Source organism: Ailuropoda melanoleuca, chromosome 15, assembly GCF_002007445.2.
Source record: "Ailuropoda melanoleuca isolate Jingjing chromosome 15, ASM200744v2, whole genome shotgun sequence".
Classification (NCBI taxonomy): Eukaryota; Metazoa; Chordata; class Mammalia; order Carnivora; family Ursidae; genus Ailuropoda; species Ailuropoda melanoleuca.
The window spans coordinates 85356248-85372918 of NC_048232.1; the positions used below are offsets into that span (position 1 = coordinate 85356248).

The following is a 16671-nucleotide window of genomic DNA, read 5'->3' on the forward strand; positions in this document are numbered from 1 at the left end:
ACAGGCTTTGTCGTGGGCCGCGGGGGAGTCCGGAACAGGAACTGCGCGCCCAGCGGGCGCGGCCGCCGCCCCGCACCTCCTCGCCCTGCACAGGTGCGCCCCGCGGGCGTGCCCGGCCTCGCTCTGCAAACCGGAGCGGCCCGCGCGTTCGGCGCTGCACTGGCCGCGGGCGCGTTCCATCCGGTGGCCGGGAGGGGTCCCGCCGCCAGCCCCGCGCGTGGCCAAAACAAGCCCGGGGCGGGGGTGGGGGGTGGGCTCCGGGCTCCGTACGCTTTCGCTGCGAGCCCCGGCCTCCTGGGCGCGAAACAGCTTTGTAAACCGTTAATCGTTACTGTAATTTTCGCTGGAATGAGCCACCCCGGGGGGCAGGACGTTGTTGTTGCTGCCGCCGCCGTTGTAACATTTTCCCCCAGCACCTACTGAGGCCCGGCCCTTGATCGGGTGTTCTCTGTGAAGCTTCGCTGGGGCTCCCCAGGAAGGAAGGGTCATCAGCGTTATCCTTCCCGCATCCGAGGAGGGGGCAGACAGTTGCTCTCTGTGCTGGCCGGCCCCCAAAGATCGGAGGCCTCGTTTCACAGGTGGAGAGACTGAGACTTCGGTCCAGGAGGCAACATAAAGCCTGTCAAACTAAAAGTCAGAGCCGTTTTCTGGGAGCCCCGCCAAAACTCTCCACCCAGACACCTTCCAGCTGCGTGGTTTTAGGCCACTCCACCTCTGAGCCTCAGTTTGCCCATTCTGTAGAATGGGGTCTGCGACGTTTCCCCACCAGGTGTGGCACACACCCAGCTAAGTGTTGGTGGCTGTTAATGGCTTCCCTTACAGTGAACGCTTTAACCTTATGTCTCCTTATCTTGGGCTTGCCTTTGGGGTAAATTCTTAGGAGTGGCACACTTTAGGTGTTTATTGGTGTGGTTTTACCCTTAGTTCCTTAAGTGGTCAGTCTGAGGCTGAAGCCGGCAGGGGTTCCAGCCTTAGCACCTGGCTTTTGGTGCTGCTCTTGTCCACAGCTTCAGCTCTTCTCCACCCTTCCCTTCCCGCGCCAGGATTTGGGGATTTCCCACCCTTTGAACCTCAAGGTCACAGGGCTGTCACTGATGGCTTTAGCTGTGGTTCCTTCAGCTTTGCCAACGTTAATGGTGTACAGGTTTATTTGTGCTCATTTCTGGTTTAAAGTGTCTACAGCATCTGGGGAGACTGGCTTTCAGTCAGTGCCTCAGAGTGCCCTGGGGGGGGACCCCTATTTAATCAACTTTCTCAGAGGGCTGCCAGGTGATCTTTTTTTTTTTTCTTTTTTGTGGGAACTCTGTCAGCAAGGATGTGTCTGCAAGCACCAGGGATCCCGTGAGGCCCTCCACGGGATGGAGTGAGGCCCAAAACAAATGGACCGATGATACACTTAAGCACCGTCCCCATGGGTGGGTCCTTTTTTCCCCGTCTCCCGTTCACTTGCTTGCCTCTTCTGAGAAGTCTTCCCTGACTACCTCATCTAAAGGTGCGGCGCTTCCTCTCTTCCTACGAGTTTCTCTGTGCCAGGACCTTGACGGACTGTTTCAGGACACCAAAGACAGATGGAAATGACCCCTTGGTGCTCATGTAGCATGACACTAGCCGGCAGCTCCATGAAAACGGGAGGACCAGAAGCCACACTCATGGCACAGCCTGGGCACACTGGGAGAGGCTGGGTGTGGAGTGCTGTGTGCATGCTAAGTGTCCGAAGTTTTTTATTAGGGGTTGGTAGGTGTGAAAGCTGGATTCGCTGAGCTGCAGAGAAACCGGAGAGCAGCACCAGTTTTTTCTCTTCCGGCCGGCCCCTGTGTGAAAGGGGGTGCTTGGGGAACGGCTCCATCCACTGGTTGAGTCTTGAAGCTGACCTCGGAGGTATTTTCCCCTCTCCCTGGAAAGCATCCTGTTTTTAGTGAACCTATTAAATTTGTAGACAATTAATGGCCTCTTGCTTCCCCTGCCTCGCACATAGTGGATCCCACGAGAGTCCGGCTGTTTTTTTCTGTCTGCTCAGAACAATTCCGAGAGGTCTCAAGGACGTCCCCGGCACGCTCGGGTGTTGTTGTCGGCGGCCGCCAGGAAGCCTGCCATGGGTCCGGAGTGGACACGTGTAGCCGCTCCCTCTCGTCTCTTTGTCCTGCCGCTGGTTGGCTGGGGCCCGGCCCTGGGAGAAATGCAGAATGTAAGCAAATAAGGCCACAGCCTCCAGTTCCTCGTTGGCACTGAGGCCGCCGCAGAGAGGCCAGGGCTGGTGGTCAGTGCGGAGGCGGGCGCAGGGAGGACAGCTGATTTTCCTAGGGTCAATATTAGGGTGTGACAATACAAAACACCCGCAGGGCCTGGCCGGGCACTGCATGGTAAACCTGTTTTTCTGGAGGTGGGAGAAGACAGCCTGTCACCCAGACAGTGAGGAAGTGTGCGCTCCAGAGCCAAGAGGGGCCCACCCTGCTGCCTGGGGAGAGCATCCCTGGGATTCGGATATTTAGAATTGAGAGCTCTGGCCCCTCCCGCCCCCGAAGAAGTTGGCATTTGTGTGTCTATGGCTTGGAGCTCAGAAGAGGCTAGGTCAAGGTGAGGACAGATCTGCCGAGTTTGCCACGTACAGACGGTGACGCATCAGGAAAACCCCAGCGCTGAGGGAGCTGGTCAGCGTGCCATGCGCGTCTCCTGAGCTCCAGGCTCGTCATCACAGTTGCCCATTAGGGAGCCCTCACTGTGCACCGTACGCCGGCCTCTGGCGTGGCGTGAGGACGTGGCAAGGCCAGGGTCTCTGAGCCAGGAGTTGGCTGTCCCTTTGAGCCCAGATCCCTTGTTCTGGTTGACAGTAACTTGTCTGCCCCTCCCGCCCCCCGACTGTCCCTATTCACTAGGTCCCTGCTCTGAACTGGGGCAGACAGACAGGTCAACATTTAATGAGACTAGAATGGCTCAAGTGCCCAATCCAGGTCTGTTTACCGAAGGTGCTGGGACAGCTCAGATGAGGAACAATCACTTCTGTCTTGGGGAGGGCTGGGAAGAGGTGGGTTGTGGGCCAGGCCTGTGCCAGCCCCCCCCCCAGCTGCCGAAGGAGGAGGCCCCCCTCTACCAGCCTGGAGGAAGAGAGGGAGCCTGTAAAGTCAGGTTGAGGGTTTGAAAGGGCCAGGGCGAGGCCAGTGGGGGGCTGAGGACTTTGTCCCAGGGAGGAAACGGGAGCCCCCAGAGCTGCTGACCAGAGGGGGGCGTGTCAGGATTCAGTCAGTAATTGAAACTCCTCTGCGCAGGGGCGCCTGGGGGGCTCAGTCCCTGAAGCCGTTCAGTGTTTACCTTCCGCCTAGGTCATGATCCCAGGGTCCTGGCTTAGGGTGACCCGGGAGCCTGCTTCTCCCTCTCCCTCTACTGCTCGCCCCTGCTTGTGCTCGCTCTCTGTCAAATAAATAAATAACATCTTTTAAGGGCGGGGGAGGAGACCCAAAACTCAAGAATAAAGGACCTCGAGGGCTGCTTCTGTCTCTCTGGGCCCCCGAGAGAGGGAACACAAGCAGGGGGAGTGGGAGAGGAAGAAGCAGGCTCATAGCAGAGGAGCCTGATGTGGGGCTCGATCCCATAACGCCGGGATCACGTCCTGAGCCGAAGGCAGACACTTAACCGCTGTGCCACCCAGGCGCCCCAGGGCACAATCTTTTTTACTTACTTTAAACACTGAAGAACTTATTTTATTTTTATTTATTAATTTATTTTTTCTTTCATGAATTTTTCAAGTAATCTCTATACCCAATGTGGGGCTCGAACTCACAACAACCCCAAGATCAAGAGTCACATGCTCCACCAGCTGAGCCAGCCAGCTGCCCCAAGAACCTTTTTTAAATACATGCTTCTTAAACTTAAAATACTGCAGGCCCGGGTAGGATCTTGGCCCCCTGTCCTTTCTAATGGTGATGGAAAAGCAGAGGGGCCGCTTGGGCCCCCTTTTGGGTGTCAACGAGGACTTTGATTGGGATCCCAATCCCACTTGGGATTTTCCTTGCCTTGTTCCCCCCACCCCCCACCACCTGTTTTCTTTTCACTCCCTTGAACTGTGTATTATAACAAAACACCACGATCTGGGTGGCTTGTAAACCGCAAGTTTATTTCTCACAGCCCTGGATGCTGGAAATCCAAGGTCAGGGTGCCACTGACTTCCTGTATCCTTGAGTGGGGGACTGGGGACCGGAAGGGAGCTCTCCTGGGCCTCTCTTGGAAGAGCACTAATCCCGTTAGTGGAGCCTGCAGGATCTCATAGCCTCTTGGAGGCCCCACCCCCTGGTACCATCACCCTGGGCTTTATGAATTTGGGAGGAGACACAAACCTTCAGGCCACAGTAAACTGGTGTAAAGCCAGTTTCAAAATCAGTCATCCAGAGAATTGTTAATCTGTTCGACTTTCTCCAGGTTGGGGAATCTTTATAGATATTTGAGCAGGAAAGGACCTAAAAAGAAAATCTCCCCAACGTTTGTTTTACAGACAAGGAATTCAGGGTCCAGAGGGGCTAAGGGACTTGTCCAAAGCCAAATGGCCAAGCCGGACTAGGACGCGGGTGTCCCGCCCAGCGCCCCGTGGCGCAATGCCCCCTCTAGGTGGTGAGCAGAAGCGGTGAGAGACATGCACATTTGCGTAAGTGGCACCACAGTGGCTCCTCGTCTCTCTCGCGGCATGCGGCAGCTAACCGTGACTTCTTTCCCGTTGCTGCGGACCCACCTCCGTCCTTGTTTGCGGCGGCCAGCCTGGCCCAAGATTCGGGGAGGAGGAGGGGGCACTGGTTTCGCATCATTTCCACTAACGAACCAGAGCGCACTGAGCCAGGCCTGGCGTGGGGCCCTGGGGACCTGCCGCCGAATCAGGCCTCTGCAGCTCCCGCCAAAATTGGACCTGAACTGGCTGCTGGGCCCAGAAAGCGCCTCCCCGGGGCTGGAGGCCGGGTTTCACGGGGTTCCTCCCCCCCGCCCCGGGTGTGCGAGCAGCCCCGCACTAGCCTAAACTCCTCTGTGGAGAGTGGGTAAAGCTCCCCCCTGCCAGAGGGCTCCAGCCTGCACAGCGCCCGCTGCTGTCTTTACGTTCGTTCTCGTGCCAGCCTCTCTGCTCCTGTGCCCAGAAGGCGTGATGCGGGCACGGATCGGGACGAATTGTCTGGCTCTGGCCCAGCCCTGTCTATGTGCAGGGCCCCAGTCTGTTCGTTCCATCACTATCACATTCAGTGGAAACTGTTTGGCATTTCAGGTTTCAGAGCAAGACTTTTTTAGTGATTGTCAAGATTCATTTATTTATTTGAGAGAGAGAGCACACAGGGAGAGAGAGACGCAGACTCCTTGCTAAGTGGAGAGCACGACACGGGGCTCGATCCCAGGACCTCAGGACCCTGGGATCATGACCTAAACCAAAGGTAGAAGCTGACCTGACTGAGCCCCCCCAGGCGCCCTTTTTTTTTGCTTGTTTTTTTTTGGGTTTTCTTGCGGCTGCCTTTTTATTCTGTCGGCCTGCACTGCTGGGTGGGTGTATTTTTGGAGCCCGGGGGTGGGTAGCATGATTGCATAGTCAAGAGGCTCTGAATTTCCGTTCTCTCCCCTCCTGGGTCCCCATCTGTGAAGTGGGGCTGACACCTCCTTCTGGGGGAGGCTGGACCCAGTCAATGCAAATAAGGGCGTGGGGTCACCGAGAGCAGCCGCAGCAGGCCCAGAGGAGACAGTCCTTGCCCGAGGCCACAGAGGCCAAGGCCACCCCACCCCGTGGCTGGCTCTGCCTGCACCACCTGGGTTCACAGTGGGTCAGGTGCAGGGCGTGGGGCCACAGTGCAGGTGGGGTGGCAGCACGGAGGGGCTGTGGCGCCAGGGGCCCATTCCAAGCCGCCACTTTGCAAATTACTGAATTTCCACCTTTCCACCCCACCACGGGTGAATTTCAACTTTGTTTTTACCTGAAACACCTTTCTCTCTTCTCTCTCCCTCCTTTTTCTCGCTCCCTGTCTTTCTTTTCCCCAGTTGCTTCTCCATCACCAGGGAAGTGAGCCCTGCCAGCCTCAAAGGAACGGACTGAGGCATCTGCAGGTTCCTAATGGGGGAGGCTGGAGGTGGGACACCGGACTTCCCCACCAGGTGGGGAGGCTTGGGCGGGGGCTTGACTCCTGAAATAGACCTTTAAGACAGACCTTATCCAGGGGCGCCTGGGTGGCTCAGTTGGTTAAGCATTCGACTCTTGGTTTCAGCTCAGGTCATGATGTCGGGGTCCTGAGATCGAGCCCTGCATTGGGCTGGTGCTCAGCACGGCGTCTGCTTGGGATTCTCTTCCTCTCCCTCTGTTCCCTCCACCTGCTCACATACCCTCTCTCTCTAAAATAAATCTTTTTTTTTTTTTTTAAGATTTATTTATTTATTTATTTGACAGAGATAGAGACAGCCAGCGAGAGAGGGAACACAAGCAGGGGGAGTGGGAGAGGAAGAAGCAGGCTCATAGCAGAAGAGCCTGATGTGGGGCTCGATCCCACAACGCCGGGATCACGCCCTGAGCCGAAGGCAGGCACTTAACCGCTGTGCCACCCAGGCGCCCCATCTAAAATAAATCTTGAACGGTCTTTTACCTTTCCATTTCAGGAAAATTCAAGCTCTTGCCTCAAAACAATAATTTTTTGCTTTAGTTTTTGAAGATCTTTTTATTTGACAGAAAGCACAAGTAGTGGGAGCGGGAGAAGCAGACTCCCCACTGGGCCAGCAGCCTGATGCGGGGCTCGATCCTAGGACCCCTAGATCACGAGCGGAGCCAAAGGCAGATGCCCAACCGACTGAGTCACCCAGGCGCCCCTTGCTTTATTTTTTGAATCCACACGATCCTGGCACATGCATGGTAGTAAAGGTCAAGAACACAAGAGCACAGAGTTAAAAATTCACTCCCCTTCCCACGTCTGTCCCAGAGAGACCCCTTCCCCTCTCCACTAATCTCCTTCAGGAGATGATCTGTGCAGATGGAGGTATTCATCTGTTTATGTTCATTTAATAACAGCATGCGTGGCTGCACCGTTCCAAACCGTTCCTGCTCTGTGAGTGTAGCCACGTGCCTTCCAGGTCCCGGCACAGCAGCACCTGCAGACCCCCTGCTTACGGTTTTCAGGGCTACCGGGGTACATCCTGGAGATCATAGGTTAGGTGCCCTTGTGACGTCACTGGACCCTAACCTCCCCCCCCCCCCCCCCCCCCCCCCCGGGTTTGTTGATTCCTTAGCCAGCCCTGGAGCCCCTGCTGGGTGGCTGGAGGTGGGCAACAGCTTATCTCTTAATCATCTTAGCTCTAGGAAGCTGTGCTGTTTCCACTCAGGAGAGCCCTCTCTGAGCTAGGCTCAGAGTCAGGTGACTGGTCCTGGTCACACAGCAGTGGCTGAGCTGGGACTGGAACCTGGTCTGTCTTGGCTGAGGTCCGGGCTTTCTGGCTTCAGCTCACCTGATGCTGAGTGCCCCACAGACCAGTGCACCACCCCCATCCTGGGCAGCAGGGGTGGTGATGGGGTCGGGTGTCGGTGGGAAGCCCCAGTGGACAACACTGGTGACCAGGTCTCAGCTGGGTCCACCCAGCAGCCACTGGCCTGGCACCCAGGACTCCAGTGACCAGGTGATATTAATGGGGCCCTAGAGCATCACCAGCTGTCCCCGCTTGTCTGCAAGTCACGCAGGGACACACGGTAAGGCTCGGCTGGGGGAGACTGAAGGGGCACCTTCCAGGAGGGGCAGCTGTCCCCACAGTGTGTGTGGGAGAGGTCACATGTCGTATGAAAGCACACACAGGCGGCTGGGAGCCTGCCGGGTCTCCATCTCCCAGGCCCCGCAGGTGTCTCTGTGGCTGTGCGGGCGGCACTCTTCTGTGTAGAGACGAGATTGGTGTCCTGAGATCTTCCAATAAGAGCGTGTGGGCTGCAGCCTGGGTGGGGACGCGTAGCTAGGTGTGCCTTCTTTTCACCCAAGAACGGTTTGAAACTACTTGTTTGTGAATCTGATGGGAAAAAAAATAGATGTTTAAAAACAGTCCAGGCTCCTGGGCCAGAAGCTGCTGCGGTGCTGGGCCGTGTTGGGTCATTCGACGAATGTACTCTGTGCTGTGGGCTGGGGACCAGCGACTGACTAGTAACAGTGGCAGCCCCTGGTTAGTGGCCTTACGTGGTGTCCGGGCATGAACACAGATTCCGTCATTTTGTCCTCACAGCAGCCCCGGGAGCCCCGCATTCCTAGGACCCTCCTTTAGAAAGGGGAGAAGCTGGAGGCGCAGAGTCCGCGCTCTCAGCCCCACAGAGGAAGAAGCAGCAAACCCACCGTGTGGTTGGTTAGAGACGAAAGGGGCAGAGGCAGGGGCTGCCTGAGCCCCTGGAGCCCCCAGCCTGGCTCGGACGAGCTAGGAAGGCAGTGCCAGGACTGAGTTATTTGGGGACCAGTAGGAATGTGTGGGCAAAGGAGATGGGAGTGCCAGCCAGTGGGCACTGCCCCTGCAAAGGCGGGCGGGCCTGGAGTGTCTGAGCACGGCTCCCAGAAGCACGTGGCCTCCGGTGTGGTGGGAGCAGGGTCTGAGACGGGGCGGGCAGGGTTGGGGCTGGGGAGGTGGCCAAGGGGAGAAGAGGGCCCCGAGAGCAGCATGGCATGACCCCTGAGGGCCCTGGGGAGCCGAGTAGAATGGTGCCGGGTCAGGTGGGAGGCTGCTGCGTGGAGGTCCGATCGGAGAGAGTCCAGCGGGGACCGGAGGCTGGGCGGGCAGCTGTGGTAGAGCTGGACAGGAAGTGACCGGCACTGGCCTCCCCCCAGCGTGGTGGGACCGCTGCGGGGACCTTGCCCCCAGCTCCCTGGCCATACTCTGATTTCTCCCAGTCAGATCTAGAGCCCCAAGGCCAGCCCAGGCCCGGCTGGTGAGCGTGTGATTAGAATCGGTCCACAGGGCTTGCATCGGGGCCTGACAAGGTGGGTGGTCAAACATCAGTGGGGGTTAGAACAGGCCTTTGATGAGGGTTCTTGCCTGGAAAATGAACCCCATTAGTTTGGGATTATTATCCCCATTTTAACAGATAAGGAACCTGGAGGCCTTGCCCAAGATTGCACTGCAGCTCAAGTGACTGGCTGGGTTAGGAGGTTACCCCAGGATCCCCCCACCGCTCACCCAGCCCCAGAGCTCATCAGACACAGGCCTCAGGGGCCCCATTCCCACTTGGTGCAAAGCGATTCTGGGAACGTCTGCTGGAGGCCGAGGGATGTTGGGACAGGGGGTCAAGGGGGGGTTCAGAGGTCCCATTGTGGCCCCACTGCTTCGGTGAGGCAGGGGTTTCCGTGGGAGCACACAGAAGCCTCTGGGAAGAGAACAGCCCCTTGCTGGGGTGTGATGTGAAGGGGAAGGGGGGCCTAGGGGGCCCATGCAAAGGAGGGCTGGGACTGCTTTTCCTGGAAAATTGCCATTTGCATAGACACCAAGCCCCCTGGGGCCTGGGGGCAGCTCAGGTCCAATTCCTTAAATGCTACGGTCCTGCGAGCTCAAGGGCACGCGGACCCACAGGGCTCACTAGCTATGCAGTGTTAAAATATCTCCTTCATGAAAGCTGGGTCCATCTATCTGGGCCCTTTATGCCCTTCAATGGAGTTTTACATTTTTCTCCATAACTTTTAAATCAAATCAGATTTCCTTCCTGACTAAAAGCCTTCTGTGTCTGTGAATACGTATCTATCTGCCACTGTATTTTCTGGTTGCCTTGCGCGTCTTGCTTTTTATATGTCGGTCTGGTATCTGGCAACCTGAAACTCTTGGTGCTTCCAGAAGGTGATTCTCGGGGCGCCTGGGGGGCTCAGTCAGTCAGGTGTCTCCTTTCGGCTCCGGTCATGATCTCAGGGTCCTGGGATCGAGCCCCGCATCAGGCTTCCTGCCCAGCGGGGAGGCGGCTCCCCCTGCTCGCGCTCTGTCAAATAGATAAAATCTTAAAAAAAAATTTCAGAACAAAAGGTGATTCTTTGTTTTCTACATAAAGGCTCATTTCATGCCTGCTAGAAATCCCTCTCCTGTCTTATTGAAATGATCATATTTTCTTTGGTGGCTTGAATGTTCTCCGTCGTTATTGCTTGAGTGGCTTCCTCTAACTTGCTGAGACGGCGTCTAACCAGAGTCCATGTATTTGCCCTTTTTGCTGCCGCTGCCCCCCCACAGTGTTCTCCTTTCTCTTTTTTTTACATTTATTTATTTGACAGAGAGAGAGAGAGAGCGTGCGCACAAGCAGGGGGATCAGCAGGGAGAGGGAGAAGCAGACTCCCTGCTGAGCAGGGAGCCTGATGCGGGTCTTGATGACAGGACCCTGGGATCGCGACCTGAGCCGAAGGCAGACGCTTCACCGACTGAGCCCCCCAGGTGCCCTTTTCTGTCTTTTTAAACAAGCAAAACTGCAGTCTGACTACTGATTGAACAGGGTGTCAGCGCCAGGGTGTGGCTGGAGGTGGGTCCCCAGGACGGGGGTCTGCCATTTCCAGCAAGCCCCGCCCCACCAATCTCTGGCTACAGAAGGGGCTTCCAGCCATACTAGGTTTTATGATCTAGTTTTTACAAAAGAATTGTTGAAGAACTTTACAGTGTAGAGGGATCTAGATTCACCACATTCCTTTCCTTTCCTTCCTTTCCTTTCCTTTTTTCTTTTTCTTTTCCTTTCCTTCCTTCCTTCCTCCCTCCCTTCCTTCCCTTCCCTTCCCTTCCCTTCCCTTCCCTTCCCTTCCCTTCCCTTCCCTTCCCTTTCTTTTCCTTTCTTCTTTTTTTGTCAGCTCTATGCCCAACTCGGGGGTTGAACTCGACTCCGAGACTGAGGGTTGCATGTTCCACGGACTGAGCCAGCCAGGCGCCCCCACGCCTCACAGCTTTTAACTGCTGCCTGGCGTTCCCTGGAACAGGTGCAGGATTGCGCACTCAGAGCGCTACGTGTGCTGCTGTGAAGTTGCTAGCAGCGTTTTAGGGTTTTTTAGAAATGCCACCTGATCTCCCTGTTGGGTTCAGGCTTGTGATGGCCTGATGGTCTTGGGGGGGGTCGTTGCTGGGTCTCAGGCCTGCACGCTTTTTCACACCACCCGCAGGTGCACTCAGCGGGTGGTAGCACCCTCCCTCCACCACCAGCACCCCGCAGGGGAAGGTGCTGTCCTGACAGGTGTGGGTGGCATATGTCAGGCCACGGGCCCTTTGTGGCTGCTGTGGCTGTGTTTACATGTTTGATTTCTCCAGCCCTCACTCCTGCCGGAGCTGTCTTTCAAGCTGGGCTTTCATCTGGAACAGACCTGACACTCTACCGGCTCTCCCTTAGGAAACGGAAACAGCGGCTTGAGACAAATTCTGGGCACATATTCTCTCTAGAACAATGCAGTTCTTCTGTGACTTCCTTTCTCAAAGGCCCCAGACCCTCGAGTACTGGTCTGCGCCCTTGATGACATTGCAGCGTGCCCATCTCTTCTCCCGAATAGCCTGTCTCGACTCGCCCCGAGACACCAGGAGGGGCCACACTTACTCTGTGCTCCCAGGAGCCTGTGCCCTGGCTTCGCGTCTCCGATCACCACCCTTAATGCTGAAAGCAAGTCATGTGCGCTGTCTCACGTAGACTCCGCGTCCCCGGGCGCCCGTGTGTGTCCTGCCGACATTTGACCCACCTCAGGGATGAATGCTGTCCACTGTGGCCTGGGGAGCAGGGACACTTGGCTCTGTCCCTTAGTCGTGGCGTATTCATGAACATTTCCTAGTGTCGTCTTAATGAATACCTACCTTGAAGGTTAGGGATCCAACAAGATAATGAGAGGGTCCTATCCACTCAGGGCAGGCTAATGTGAAGAATTACAGAATTTTTAGGACCCCAGGACATTACTGTAAGACAGTGGGTTGAAGTTGGTGCCTCATCCCTTGGCATCGCGCAGTTACTAAGTGACAGAGCTGGGATTGAGCTCGGGTCTGTTGGTTCCATATTCTTCCCCATTATATTCTGGCCCTAAGGCTGTTCAGTGTGGCGTGGGGTAAATTGTGAACGAGGTCACAGACTCCTACCCAGTTGTTTCAGGGGAGGACGTAAACACTTCTGATGGGGGAATCCACAATTGTAACAGGAGGGCCTTGGGCTGCAAGGAACTGGAAGCTCAATGAATGGTGATTTGAATGAGCTGGGTTCCATTTTTCTAATACAATTAGGGTGGCTGGGGCTTACATATTTGCAGTTGTTCGAGAATGCCATCAGAGAGCCAGGCTCTGTCCTTCTCTCCTCCGCATTCTTGGCACGTTGGTTATCCTTAACGTACAGCACCTTGGCGTCAGAGTGGCTGCTGCAGCTCCAGCCTTCCCTCCTGCGTTGAAGGCAGCAGCCCTCTCGTCAGACCTCCGAGACCTCATTGCCCAGAGCCGGGTTGTGTGCCCACCGCCAGCTGCAAGGCATGCTGGGAAAGTGAGGAGGAGAGTCACAGTTGGCTCCGATGAATGAGGTTCAGTCAGTCTGTGTCTTTCTCCCCCAGAGAAGAAATGTCCCACACAGGACCCCTCTCCAGGAACCTCTTTTTGAGCACCTTCCTGCAGGAGCATGGCCCGGAAGTTCTGGAGGTTCCGGGCATGACTGATCTCGTGGAATACTATGATCCAGGGCCCTCCCCTAACAGGTAGGTCCCAGTAACACTGCAGGCCCCACCCACCCCCACTTCTGGTCCGTGACCTTCGGGGTATGGTTAGAAGAGCAGGCCTTCTGGGCTCCAGGGCGGAAAGTCCCCAGGTGTGGTCGTGGAGGCCTGTGCCCGGGCACGGTGCTTCCTCTGACGTCAGCCCACAGAGCCCTCGGCCTCCAGCATATTCCCAGGAGGGGCCTTGGGCCAAGATGGCTTAGCCTGTGGCTTTAGGACTGGGTATCTCCTAGCCCTCGGTGACTATGATCACCTCATTGGGGCCACCTGATGAGATGGTTCTAAGTTTAGAAAAATCAGAAGTAGCCCGAGGGAGCCTGGCCCGGGCTGCCGGGGCAGTGAAGAGGGGATCTTTGCAGGACCGGCCCCAGGGTTCCAGGTGCTTCCCTTTGCTTTAGGCCTCAGGATTCTCTGAGTCATTAGGGCCTGGACCCAGGGCTTGGGGCTGGCTGGGATCTTAGAGCTGGAGGGACCCGAAAATCTGCCTCTTGCCCTGTCGCTGCTCCACTTGCAGATGACAACAGGGGACGCTCAGCCTGGGGCGGTATCTTCCCGAGGTCCCACAGGGTATTGACATAGAGGTGGGACCTCAACCCCCCACCTGGATCGCCAGCCAGACCTCCCCAGCCTCCCATCCGACCTTCCGGCACCCCTGGAATAGAGAGCATGGACCCCGGGGAGACTGGGCAGGTAGTTGGGGCTGACCTGGGAGCCACGGGGAGGCCTGCCTGCCTGGAAAGTCCCAGATGGAATGTGGGCAAACCCCTGAGAGCAGGGCTGAAGCCAGCCCAGAGGGAGGGGAGGGTGTTGGATCTGGAGATGAGGTGTGAGTGCACAGTCCTCCTTCCCACCCAGGATTCCTGTTCAGTGAGAGGAGGGAACTGGTGAGCCCCTCCTCCTGAAAGGGGTGATGACAGCAGGTGGTTTCCAGATTGGGGAGCAGGGAACAGGCCTAGACTCCACACAAGGGGGAGGGTAAATCAAGACCCCATGGGAAGCCAGTCCCAGATGGCTGGGGTTTTAGAGCCCCAACCTGCCCAGCCCACCGCCCACCTTTGCCAACTTTCCTGGCAAGTCCCCAGGTGGGTGGCCTCTGCTAGGATTCTCAGTCCTTCAATTTTCCTTGGAGTGGAGAGGAAGGATGTAACAGGGAGGCCGACCTGCCGATCACATGGGCCCTAAAGGTGTCTCAGCCCTCCCACAAGAGGGGCCCGCACTTCACCTGGGGATGGGACCTCTCTGGTCTTTTCTGGAGCAAAGTGGGAGCCAGAGGAGGGGTGTGCGAATGTTCGCACCTTGCTCTGTGCCACCCCTTGCCTCCCACCTACCTGGGGCCTGATTGGCCAGGTGGGCCTGGGTATGTGGGGGTCACTACCCAGCCACACCCCTAATCCCCTGTGCCCTCCCCACAGCAACAACCCCGACGATGTGGCCATGCGGCTGGCCTTCATCGGGGACGAGATGGAAGTGAGATGGATGCTTCCCCGCGTTGGCGAGCTGCCCGGGATGGCCATGTACAGGTGGGCGGCTCCCCGGGCCCCAGGAGGAGACTGCTCCCCTGCCAGCAGCCCTGAGTCCCTCCACCGGCAGTCCCCAGCCCCTGCACCTGGGCGGCAAAGCGGAACCCAGGTGCCTTTCTCTGCTGCTTCGTCAAGCCAAGACCGAGCTTTCCTGAAAGGGTCTTGATTTAAAATGCTGAGAGGAAATGGTGAGCTCAGCGGAGCTGTCTGTCCTGCAGGGGACCTCTGTTCTGAGCCCACTGGACTTCCATGACTTGCCAGCATCTCTGGGTTCTCAGATGCTCCCAGAATTTCTCAAGGTGGGGGATGTAGGACCCTTCCCCTCGAGACCACAGCGGTTGCAGTCTCTTGGTCCCGAGAGGCAGCCTCCTTCTGTTGGGGTGCCCAGGCCTCTGTCAGAGCAAAGATCCCCTGGAGGGGGGACCTGCCTCCTGGGGCCCGTGGGCAGTGGGGCATTTTCCACGTGGTCTGCTTCAGAACCCGAGACTGGAGTGGACGGGTGGGCGGGGGAAGGAAACAGGAAATGAGATGAATTTAGGACCAGAAATGGCCCATGGAGAGAGATGCTCATTGGTGAAGCCACCAGAGAAGGGGGATAGAGAGGCAGTGGGTGGGTGGGGGGGACACGGCCCTCTTCTCCCCACAGGGGCTCCCTAAAGTACAGGCCATCCCTGCCCCTGTTCCTGCAGTAATGGCCCTGCTTCCCCTCCCCTTTGTCTTACAGCTTGGCTTTTACCTACAACCAGACAGGCCTGAGAGGTGTTCTTCGAAGTCTCGTGGACGGACTCACTAACCTCAGGGAGAATGTAAGGATCTGGAGTTTCCTGACCTTCAGGAACAGGGTAAATACACCTTGAGATGTTGTGACCTTGACTTACCCTCCTGCACGTGGTGACTCTCTGCGGCTGTGGAGCAGGCGTTTCCTCTCTGGATGCCGCAGACCGCACCACTCCCTATTGTCTTGTCTTGCCTGCCTCCCCTCTTCTGCGGGTCTTTGGCTTGGAGACCCCTGGTTTAGGGATTCCGTGCTTGAATTCTTGGTGTGTTTGCCTGCTTCCATGCCCATGCTCACGCTGTTCCCTCCGCCAGGAATGCCTTCATCTGGCGGGCGTGGCTGGCTCTTCTCCTGAGCGGCTTTCCTGACCCCTCCTCCTCCCTCCCTCCCACCGGCACCAGGGAGGGTCCCTCACGCCAGCTTATCTCCCACCCGGCCCCAGTCGACTGGCAGCCTGGGTGGGCTGGCTCCTCCTCTGTCGTGTCCTGGGCCATTCCCCGCCCCCCTGCCCCGCCTGTGCTCATCTTTCTGGTTTTCGTCCCAGACCGGTCCAGTTTGGAGATGCTCCTGTGTCCCCTCCCCCCGCCTCATTCTTTACCACCCCACTCTCAGCCACGCAGGCTCGTCCCTGTGGCCACAGAGCGGGCATAGGAGGCGCCGCGTAAGGAGCACACCTGTTCCAGGCTGGAGGGCCTCACCTCTCCCCCCTTCATCCCACAGGTGTCCCCCCACCCGGGGCGCGGGCTGGTGCTGTCCCTGCTGCTGCTGCTGGGGCTGCTGCTAGGCTGGGGGTTCCGCCTCCTCCAGTGACGCCAGCTGCTGTGGGGCGGGGGCGGGGCTGGCCTCGCCCCCTGACCACCCACCCTGGCGGTGGCCGTGTTTGTTTTGTCGTCTTTTTAACTGTTTTCTGATGATCCCTTTTTTATATTTAAACTCTGAGTGCTGGGACACGACTGAGGTTTCATACTAGTTTTTGTCTTTTTCTTTTTGTAAGAGAAATGAATTCATTATACCTCTGGGGTCGTTACTGGTTAACTGCCCGTGCCAAGGCCTGGCTGGGCCTGCTCTCCTGGCCCCAGCCCACTGGGCGGTGGCCTGTCCCGGGAAGGAGCCTTCCTCTGGCTGGTGGGTCCTCTGGCGGGCAGCGGGGGGGGGAGTGCTGGCCACACCCCCAAGTCTGTGATGCCCCGGGGCAAAGAGAAAATCTGCTGGAATAGATTTCTGAGGGGTGAGGAGAGCTCAATAAAATGTTGGTTTCAGCTGGTCTCTGGTCTTCTCTGGGGGTTTGCACCATGGGCTCCATCCTGCCCCTGGCGGGAGAATCAAGGGGGAGGGGAGAGGAAGGGCGGGGCGTGCGCCTAGCCACCTGTGTGTGATCACACACCTGCAGGCTCTTTCCCGCACCTGCTGTCACGAAGTTTGGCCCAACACAGTCAGGTTTACTCCTTCTCTTGTTGTGCCTAGTGCCTCAAATCTACCATTAGGGATTATTTCCTTTGGGCTGTCAGTCTCTTCTAATTGGGCTGCCTGCCCTCCCCACATTTGCTCATCCAGCTTCCCTGCTGGATCAGTGCAGCCTGTGGGGCTACTCACGCAGGTGTGCTGGGGAGAAGGGGCCAGACAAGGGGCACCCGCCGTGCGGGTTCAGCCTGCCCCAGACCTGGGCCTAGTGCTGTTTCTAGACCCTGTCAGGGCCCTCCCCTCCCCCCACAGTCCCCCTATCTCAGCT

At 57.3% G+C, this 16671-nt stretch overlaps 1 protein-coding gene across 2 annotated transcripts in view; it reads left to right on the top strand.

The window, feature by feature from the left end:
• Nucleotides 1–16207, top strand: part of BIK (BCL2 interacting killer) — a 17458-nt gene extending 1251 nt beyond the window's left edge. For both annotated transcript variants that reach the window (XM_034643437.1, XM_034643438.1), the window contains exons 2-5: nucleotides 12489–12629; nucleotides 14060–14167; nucleotides 14892–15009; nucleotides 15663–16207. In XM_034643437.1, the coding sequence (XP_034499328.1) occupies nucleotides 12489–12629; nucleotides 14060–14167; nucleotides 14892–15009; nucleotides 15663–15752 (457 nt within the window). In that variant the 3' untranslated portion in view covers nucleotides 15753–16207. The remainder of the gene's footprint in view (nucleotides 1–12488; nucleotides 12630–14059; nucleotides 14168–14891; nucleotides 15010–15662) is intronic.
• The last annotated feature ends 464 nt before the right edge of the window (nucleotides 16208–16671 follow it).